The sequence below is a fragment of the Lethenteron reissneri genome, unplaced genomic scaffold (genome assembly GCF_015708825.2).
Source record: "Lethenteron reissneri isolate LAM-NWPU_2019-01 unplaced genomic scaffold, ASM1570882v1 scaffold_1219, whole genome shotgun sequence".
NCBI classification, from domain to species: Eukaryota; Metazoa; Chordata; class Hyperoartia; order Petromyzontiformes; family Petromyzontidae; genus Lethenteron; species Lethenteron reissneri.
The window spans coordinates 19,971-30,229 of record NW_026890914.1 but is presented as its reverse complement, the minus strand read 5'-3'; the positions used below and the strand labels follow the sequence as shown (position 1 = coordinate 30,229).

Sequence of the window (10,259 nt, the reverse complement as noted above, 5' to 3'; positions counted from 1 at the left end):
AAAAAAGCGTTCACATCAAGGGGTTGGCTGTTCTCAGTCTTTGGCAACTGTGTGCGAGGGGAACGGAGAGTGAATTGCTTCATTGAACTCTATACGTGTATGGCCCTTTTTCAATCCACTGCTGATGTGGGCCTCCGCACACGATGTGGGTCATGGAGGTTGTTTTTTTACCATACTTCACCATGTGGGAGCCCAACAATCGATGTTGCTGCACGACCCGTCTGCTCACTATGGAACCCTGCGGCCCAATGACAACCTGTGTGCTCGTCGTGGTTGCCATTCCAAGCACTATCCAGGCTCCAGTCTGATTATTTTTTGCGACTGGATGCATTCCAGGTGATTTGATCGCAGACCGCATTGAACAATACACCATACAATACCGGGGTTTGATTCCTGGCTATGAAAGGGGCAAATAGAATTGGTGACTAACCTGAGCCTCCCCGAGGATGACTTAGCCATAACGGCCGTGTTAGCATTAAATGAAAGCACACGACAAACAGATCTTACAAGGATGTTGTGTTAAAAAGTGGAGTGATTCAGCATATTCTCATGGAACTCTTGACTGAAACTTAAAATAGTTTTCTCATGAAGATTCACTCATGACAGATTTCCCAGGAAACGCACAAGCTAGCAGTGTAGCTACACGAGCTGATTTTTTGGGGGTTTCATCTTTTTTGAACAGGGGCTGGCTCACAGCACTGGCCCCCTGTCTGCGACCAAATCCCACTAATGCACTTTAACACATAACCAAAAACGCGTGCTGAGAGAACAATCACGTGTTCTTTATTTCTCCAGACAAAATTCCCAACAATAATCAGACTTAAAGCTTTCGTGACTGCAGGAATTCATATTATTGGGTCTTTCAGTAAAGTCATATAGATAGGTTCAAAGAAAACAAAATAACAAAAAACTACCGTTTCGATTGTAACACAATCGTCATCTCCTGATGACGATTACTATAGTTTCCTGTGCATCACATGGGTACATCCTGATGACGATTGCTTGCATTGCGATCGAAACGTCGTAGTTTTTTGTTATTTTCTTTGAACCTATCTACGTGACTTTACCGAAAGACCCAAGAATAATAATCCCTTCAAAACATATACTATAAAGACCAGTCCGTCCGTGCAGAGGTCACCAAACATCAGCATTGCTTCCCTGCTTCTGCCAGATCCAATGCAGGGTGCAGCATCTCATCTGGCTTTAGGTCTTCCTCTTGTCACAGTTAACGCAATCCTTCAGGGACCGCTCATACAGTCTCATCATCACCACCGCCTGGCACTAGATCTTCCTCTTGGTCCCAAATTTTGGATTCTGTCAGATAAATCTGTCAGCCTGAGTAAGTCTGAGACCACCAAGTGCCGTGTGTTCTGTATTCAAGCTGGACACGTGATACACATGATTCATAGTTTCATGTGCATCACATGGGTACATGCATATCACACGGGTTCATATTTGTGGAGTGTGGAGTATCGTGTACCATCACGTACCATGTCGTGGCGTATCGGTGTTGTGTATTGAGTGCCCACGTGTACTGCGTTTCCCTTGCTAGTGCCAATCCTGGTCAGTGAGATGGAAGGCGAAAGCTCAAGTGTCCATTATTTTATCATATCTCTTGTCTCGTAAGCGTAAGTCCTCAGTGTGCTGCCCGGGCGAGCAGCGTGGCTCGCTCCCTGAGCTCCCGTGCCCTCTCAGGGTCGGGTTTGACTCCATCCCCCAGGTGAAGCATCCGCCCGGCGTTAATGCAGCCCCACGGGTGACCCAGGTGGCAGGCGCGCTCCGCATAGACCAAGGCGCGCGGCATGTCCCTGCAAACAGCGTGGATACATCAACATCGTCATCACCGACAAAATTATAAGCACAGACCCATTAGCAATTTACTGACATAGAAAACTTCATAACCTCATAGGGACACATACACTCACACAAATACTTATCGACTAACATAGATTTAAAGACTCGCACAAAGATCCGTAAGCTCTCACCGACACATAAATACTCACGTATCAAATACAGGGACCCACATATTCACACACAGAAATATGAATGTCTGCTTACATAACATGTAATGTATTGTCAGTTGACCAAGGCCTCCGTCTCACCTGCTCTCCGCCTGCATGAGCATGACGCTGAGCTGGAGGCAGCTGGAGGCGACCTCACCTGCACACGCCAACTCAAACGCGCGGCGAGCCACCTCCGGACGGGCCTGCCCGCCAGGGAAGCCTCTGCCTTGCCTGGCCATCTCGCCAAGGTTGTTGCAGCCCTCAGGGGACGGGGTGAAAGTGGTGGAGGCTGGGGACGCGGCAACGGAGCCTGGGGACGCGGCAACGGAGCCTGGGGACGCGGCACCGGAGGCTGGAGATGCCGGGTCGGGGGTCACCGCCCCCAGGCAAGACCTCGAGAAGAGCTCAACAGCACGAGCCAAATCCACCACCACTCCTCCTGGAGACGGGTCACACGCCAGGCACCGATCGGCCAGGAACCATGAGCCTACTGCCCTATACACCAGGGTGGGGAATTCACGGTGCACGAGCCTTACCTGGCCAATGATTTGTTTTACATGGTCCGCGGCCATATGAGGTCTGTCATTTTGACAGTAGTAGTAGCAGTATTAGTGTTGTAGGTGGTAGCAGTATTAATGTTGTAGGTGGTATAGTGTTCTAAGTGGCGGTAGTGTTAGATTGTAGGAATTGCTGTAGTGTTTGTGTTGTTTAGGAGTTCGTGCTGTAGGTGGTGTGGGCGTGCTCACCCCTGCCCAGCGCGTGGTACGTCCCCAGCTTGGCACAGCTCTTCGTGAAGCCATTCTTCTCACAATTCAGCTGCAGGAGTTTGGCTGCCGCTGGAAAGTCTCGCTCGACGCTGTGTAGGAACTCAGCCAGACGATGGCAGCCTGTGGGTGGGAGACAGTGCGAGTCCTTTAAGGGTGTGTCTCACAAAAGCTGTCTCAGGGGGTTCATAATCCACCACCGAGCCATTATCTGACTTCTTTTCAAAGCCAAAGTGTTCCTTTTTTCAAAAAAGCAATGGACAGCACTTATCTGCAATTGGGAACCTGAGGCAGTGAATTCAATTCTGCATATATTTGGCACACTCACAGTTGGACAAACACTAATTACTTCCCACAAAGTGGTACAACAGTGAGATTGTATTACGTAATAAAACATTACCAGAGAAGTCAGCCAAGGAGACATGATTTTGTACAAAAATTGTTCACGGCAATGTTAGAAATATTATCCGAACATTGGATTGGAGAAACAAAGGCACAATAATAAATGGATAAAATATTAACCATCTCAGATTCGCGTGTGACATCATCATTATAGCATCCAATGACAATGAACTACAGGAAATGTGTAGGGATACCTGAACAAAGCTAAAAAGTGGGACGCAAGATAACAAGCAAAACAAAAGTGACGCTCAACAAGTTCACGAAATGAGTGAAGGGACCCAGTGATGAGAGTGATGGCTTGAAGAGACCACCCAAGCAGCAGACCATGATTGATGATGACGAGGGATGATGATGATGGTCAGTCAAACCCCTGAGATTTAAACTTGTGATGTTTCGCTTTCGAGACGAACTGTGCACAATGGGCCATGCCGATGACATTGAGACAGCAACACGGCGGTGTCACGTGGCTTTCCCAGTCGTGGTTGGATCAACTTGTGTCGAGTTTGATTCCTCTGCCCAGCCACCGAGGACTGCACTGAACAAAGCCCATCATCACCATACTCTTGGGTTTTTTCGGTATAGTCACGTAGGTAAATACAAAAATAGAAATAAAATACTGTTATTTATATTATTATTATATAAATTTTACTATTTGTTTATAATAAAAATAAATATTAAAAATATTCGAAATAAAGTAATTTTATTTATATTATTTCTATTAAATAATAGAAATAAAAAATGTTTTTATATTATTATTTCTTATTTATTTTACCTACGTGACTTTACCGAAAAAACCTAAAAGTATGAATCCTTGCAGTCACGAAAGCTTCAAATCTAGAGCCCATCATCACCCTTTAATAGATGTGACAGTCCACTAGCGTGTCCAGGCTAGTCGTAGCGTCAGGGCTAATGTCTGTATTATCGAGAGACATTAGGCCGTGGCGAGTGTCTACACGAGGAATAGCGTTCGGGACAGTGTTCGTGTTATCGGGACATGTCGTGTTCGTTTTAGATAGAGGGGTGGAGTTGGTTTGAAGCGTAAAGGTTTGAGAAGGGGATTCGTGACCTCTGGTTCCTATTAGAAGGGTGTCATGGTACCCGTGTGATGGTACCCGTGTGAGTGGAGTAGTCGTACCCTCTGGTTCTCGCTCCCGTACACACTGGTACCTGTGTCATGGTACCCGTGTGAGTGGGGGACCCGCACCCCCTGGTTCTCGCTCCCTAGACACTGATATCCGTGTCATGGTTCCCGTGTCATGGTAGCCGTGTCATGGTACCCGTGTGAGTGGGGGACCCGTACCCCCTGGTTCTCGCTCCCGTAGACACTGGTAGCCGTGTGAGTACCCTCTGGTTCTCGCTCCCGTAGACACTGGTAGCCGTGTGAGTGTGGTCCCCTGTGAGTGTGGTACCCTCTGGTTCTCGCTCCCGCAGACACTGGTAGCCAGCCGTGTGAGTGTGGTCCCCGTGTGAGTGTGGTACCCTCTGGTTCTCGCTCCCGCAGACACTGGTAGCCGTGTGAGTGTGGTCCCCGTGGTGTGGTACCCTCTGGTTCTCGCTCCCGCAGACACTGGTAGCTGTACTCGGTGCGGATTCCGCTGAGGAACTCGCGGACCTCCACTTCGTTCGTGAAGTCGACGGACATCGCGGATCGATTCCCGTTAAAGAGAGCGATTACTTCAAGACGATTACCTACACATCGATTCCTCGCTGAGAGGTTACCGGGTGACGATTCCTTTCCCCCCCCTCCCTCCTCCTCCACTGCCGGCGATTCTGATCACTTTGGAGCGTGGATCGATTCCTCATTTTTTATTTGGCCATTGGACTCACGTATCGTGAGCCGAAATAAATCGCCCGATGTGAAATAGATTAATCGATTAATCCAAGTGTTTCGTCCATAAGCCATAGCTGGGCTGGTGGGTTGTGCGTCGTGTCAGCATTCTGTGCAGAGACGGATTTATTTAGGATGTGTTAGCGGCAGCTGATTGTCTTTGATGTTCTCCACGACGACGTCACGATTATTATTGAGTTACGGATTATAATCGATTCTTTTGCGTAACTTCAAATGTGAATCGATTCCTGCCACTGTTCTTAACACGAAAATCACGAAAGAATCGATTATCTCGATTACCACAAAACAATCATTCGATTCTCCCCCCTTGAAAATTAATCCAGTGATGAATTGGATCGATTCTTATATATATCAAGGATTAATCGATTCTCATTGTCCTCAAAACTTTAAAAATCGTGACCCGAAACAATGATGATGCACCCCTGTCAACCCGCATGGTTTACCCCGCGTTCTTGTACAGGGATGTTGAGTTTTCAGGTCCATACGCCGTGCAGCTGGCAAACACATCGTCTCGTCTATTTGTGTTTCTCCCCTTGTGGTGGGACTTTGTAGGATGAACGTTGAGAGGTATAAGGGGCACGTGGTGAGCAATGAGGTCTGAATTGGTCTGTAAGAATGTAGGGCACTGATCAGGGGCTCATCTTCTTGGTTCTTTCGGTAAAATCACGTAGAATGGAAATAATAAAAATAATACATTTTTTTATTTTATTATTTCCATTCTACGTGACTTTACCGAAAGAACCAAGAAGATGAATCCCTGCAGTCACGGAAGCTTTCAATCGAATTTTGATCAGGGCTAACAGCTATGAATAAAGCAGTCGATGTCGGTGTAATTAGAGTGGTTTGTTGACGACAAACTCCGCTTCTTGAGTTTTAAGCTCACTGCGAGGTTTCCTCGTAATGTTGGGCAATTCTAAAGTATAAAACAAACAAATAATTTCAACACATTTGTCAAGAGCACACTGTGACCTTCAAAATAGAAATATTAAGAGGCGACGTTTCAGGCAATAGCCCGTTCCAGCAAATATAATGGTGCCATTGCCCAAAATGTCGCAAACGACTTTTAACATTTAAGGATGTAAACACAAATTGTGATTGTGCACGAAGAAGCATCACCAGACAATTTAATGTTCACTTCGTTTTTTTCGATTTAAAGCTTTCGCGACTGCAGAGATTCATCTTCTTGGTTCTTTCGGTAAAGTCACGTAGAAGGGAAATAATAAAATAATAAAAATAAACAATTAAATTCTCACCACGTTTCGATTGCAACACAAGCAATCATCATCAGGTGTGAAAACCACAGGAAGAAACCACAGCAAAAAATTTTCAGAGAATTCGAAATTTTTTCTTTTTTTATTTCCCTTCTCCGTGACTTTACCGAAAGAACGAATAATATGTTAACTTCGTGTTAAATTATTTCATGTCAAACTATCTGCGCCCTTTAAATTCCCGCTGAGGGTGGTGTACAGGCAGGGCCTAACCGCACCTCTGTTTCCCCCAGTTGTGTAACGTGCACATCTATAATTGTATACGAGCGTTTCACAAGCACTCAGGCCTGGTGCATTATTCAACAAAGAATCCTACTACACTTCCTGAAGAACTGCATTGGGGTCCTCTTCACCAAATACATGAGAGCCAATGTGATCGACTTACACGCAGCATGACAAGTTCAGTTTCCACCCTGAGATGGAGCAAATAAATTAGTCTCCTTCAGATGACGACAGCAGAAGGAGACTTTCATCTAACAAATACAGTCCCATTTTTCGATTTAAAGGTTTCGTGACGGCAGGGATTCATCTTCTTGGTTCTTTCGGTAAAGTCACGTAGAATGGAAATAATAAAATAATAAAAAAAAATAATAAAATAATTCTCACGACGTTTCGGCCACAACGCAAGCAGCCGTCTTCAGGTGGAGAACAGGTCTGTCGAGAAAACAGAGTCTGAAATACAGTCCCGTATCTTTGTCATTATCATGGCTGATATGATAATGACTCAACGAAAATCAGCTGTTCTGTCATCTCTTATTTAGTAGCTACGACACACCTATGTTGTGCCCCGCGTCCTCCCACACATTTTTGGCAAATTAATTATTTAAAAGCTTCTTCAAGGAGCACTCGAACGCTCTGGAGTAATTCGACAATGCTCCATCCAGCTCCTTACACGAGCTGATTTCATTGCTCGTGATCCGTGGTGGACGTCATCGCAGGCGCATTACGACCACTCACAGACACCCCCTTCCAGCGACTTGTCTTGCCAAAGGCCCATATACGTTTCTTGAGTCAACACATTCCTGCGGAGGGAGCTGGTAGGAACGTTGGGTTGCTCGGTCAATGGCCAGGGTCAATGGCTGGCGTGGTGTATTCCACAAATATGCCCGACTGTGAGGGCGGGCACAAGCCGGCTTGAGTAGGTTAAACGTTGAGTTTTATAAGGGCACCACGGGGGTGACCACCCCTCCCCACGCAGGCCCATCCCTGCAACGACGGACGGACACAATAATCCCCTGTGGGCTGGTGGAACCAGTGCGTTCCTACCAGTAAATATGTCTCTAGCCTGTGTATGTTCTCTCATACACGTGCTACTCTTTCTGTCTTTCAGTGTAATTCCAAGCACGCGCCTGGCCTTATCTCATTGCGCTATTTGCAGCATTTCCTTGGTCAAAGTCTGTATTTCTGATCCACATGTCACAGTGTGTATATGCACTGATCTTTAAGCAAATTTGTATTTGTATTGCTACGGCGAGATGCTGCACAGTCCAATGCAGATTTGTCTAGCCGTCTTAAATGCGTCCACTTCTCAAGACGCTGTACTGAAACAAAGGACACCTTTATGGTGTACAGCCAGTCAGGCATAGGTCTCCATATGAGTCTATGGTTCCCCGTGTGGGCATATTGTGCTCTATGTGAGTATAAGGGCCACCTCTGTGAGTCTTCGGGACTTCTGTGTGTGATAGAGTCAATACAATACAATGTGAAATGCAGAAACAGAAACAGTGGGCATATTTAATTCATAGAGAGAAATAGACAGTCATATTATAAAGGAAAAAATGAAGATGTTGAGGTTGTATTTAACCGGGGGGGGGGGGGGGAGGCAGGAAAGTCGATAGCACGGTTGGATGGGGGAAAGGTGCTCCAGACAATAGTAGACAAAGCTATTACAGATATTCGAAATTTGGCAAGCAGAGCTCTTAACCCTCCCTTAGTCAGTTAGTCACATATTCACTTTAAGATGTTTTCTTATTCATGTTTTTGTTTGTTGTTTGTTGCGGTTTGCACCCGATTCAAGAGCCGAATGGCTCAAAGGTCTATACCTAATACATGAACTTGAACTTGAAAAAGATAATAATAATAATGTACTCTCATTGGGATTAAATACAGGACTCTCGTATTTTTATGTACATTAAACTTCTTTCGCACCGTACGTAGCCAACCAGAATTGTGAATGCTTTAAACTGAACTTCATTATGTCTGAGGCTGTATATATGGTTTATTTACAAACGTCTGACCGTTTTTGATTTATATATAAGCACTATTTATTATCCTCTTTGCAGTCAGGTCTTGGTATGGGTTTCATGTAAATAATTTTAGTTTGTGCTCTTGTTAATATGTGCATTCCGACCCTGAAACTGGTCTTGAACTGCCACCACTGCCGACGGTGGTTGCAGTTAAATGGGCCTTCCCAGCTAACTGGGCCTTACCAGCTGAAATAAAGTCACAGTCTGAATTTGAGTTACGTTTATAAATCAGAGGTGGGGAGCATTTTACTTACTGAGGGCCGAATAAGGACTCTTAAATTCCTTTTATGGGCCACACACTAACACAGACATACCCTAGTCACTACTGTCACTGCAAGATGCCCCTTAAAGTGGCAGTATTGGCTGCGAACGTACACATTTAAAAACACAGTGCTGTTGCCAGATCAAAAATATCCGCCTTAGTGCCCGATTAGTGCACCTAAGATGCTTTCTGGTGATAGCTAAATATTGTGTGGGCCGTTGCGAAGCGGTACGACTGATGTGGGCGGGATGGGCAGTGTGAAATTGGGTCGCATATAGCCCACAGCCCCAAGTGTCTCCACTCCTGATATAATAGTGCAATTGATAAGGCTCGCAATATGTCATAGACATACATGGCAATGACCGAGGTGCAGAGCCAATATCAGTGCAAGGCGATAGAGGTGGGGGCCTTTAAAATATTGCTTGTGTTGCAATCGAACGTGGTGAGAATTTAATTGTTTTATTTTATTATTTTATTCAAAATAGGTGAGGATTGAAAGCTGCTGTCCAGTGTTCAAGACGACGACATAGAAACATGATCGAAATATCTCAACCCTGCCTTGACAGATACATTCATAGTGACAATGTGCTCTCGTCGGGATCAAATAAGGACTCTCTCTGGATCAGGGTTGCCACTTCTGAGGTAAAACAAATATCTCAATCGGGACATATTATAGGGAGAATATCTCACAATACTGGAGGAGGGGAGAACTACATGCAAATGACAGAACCCGGGACTTTTAATTTTTAATATCCTGGGGAGACTCAGATTTCCCAGGACAATTATTTAAAAAACAGGACATCCTGGGGAAACCAGCACAGTTCGCAACCATAATCTGAATATTATCGCTAAAAACATTTTTTCGTAGAAAAGTATGTCACACTTTTTATTTATTAAAGGGTCTGTCACTAAAACAGTTATTTAGGTAACTATTCATAAGCCAATTTTAAAACTGGTCATCAGAAAATATTATGTACATGTAGTTCTCAGCAGGCCCCATGGTGTACAAGGTCAGCCACCAACTCCTATAATCCACTTTATTTTTCTTGCCTCTCTCCGTGTGCTATGAAGAAGATCCATTGCTCAAAACGTCACCAGTAAAAATGTTCTTCATTTTAAGGTCACAGTCTTGTTGGCACATGTGTTGAGTTTTGTTGTTGTTGAACGTTACTGATAGAAGGAGTTTGTTGTAGTCAGAGCTTCCTTTCTAACTTGATATTTTCCGGAATGTTGCTACTCGGCAGGATTTGCACTCGGAATGATACAGGATGTGTAAGGCACTCCCACTAGAGTACGTTGCACTATTGATCCAGTTGGCGGTCAAGAGATGAAGCAGATATCTGTCAAAACTGACATCCATCATAAAGCTATATTATTGTACCCGACATTCCTGCAATCCTATGAGGACAAACAAAAAAATTCCAACAAGAGGGCAAAAAGCGATGATGATGAGGATGTGGTGGGC

The 10,259-nt window shown here is 45.0% G+C and overlaps 1 protein-coding gene across 1 annotated transcript; it reads right to left on the bottom strand.

Annotated features, from left to right (window-relative positions):
• Positions 1 to 921: 921 nt before the first annotated feature.
• LOC133361745 (cytochrome c oxidase assembly factor 7-like) lies at positions 922 to 4,864 on the bottom strand. The gene is made up of 4 exons (XM_061580742.1): positions 4,712 to 4,864; positions 2,750 to 2,890; positions 2,103 to 2,442; positions 922 to 1,808 (listed from the first exon to the last, which is right to left on the bottom strand). Exons 1-4 carry the CDS (start codon positions 4,809 to 4,811, stop codon positions 1,637 to 1,639), a joined length of 753 nt encoding a protein of 250 aa, XP_061436726.1. The 5' UTR covers positions 4,812 to 4,864; the 3' UTR covers positions 922 to 1,636.
• Between the last annotated feature and the right edge of the window lie 5,395 nt (positions 4,865 to 10,259).

What these genes read in the sequence shown, in the direction of transcription:
- LOC133361745 (XM_061580742.1), bottom strand. Translation starts at nt 4,811, where the DNA reads ATGTCCGTCGACTTCACGAACGAAGTGGAGGTCCGCGAGTTCCTCAGC. An exon ending in GCGGGAGCGAGAACCAGAGG is followed by an intron (nt 2,891 to 4,711) that starts GTACCACACCAC and finishes TCCCACCCACAG; the next exon opens with GCTGCCATCGTCTGGCTGAG. An exon ending in GTACCACGCGCTGGGCAGGG is followed by an intron (nt 2,443 to 2,749) that starts GTGAGCACGCCC and finishes ACCCGTCTCCAG; the next exon opens with GAGGAGTGGTGGTGGATTTG.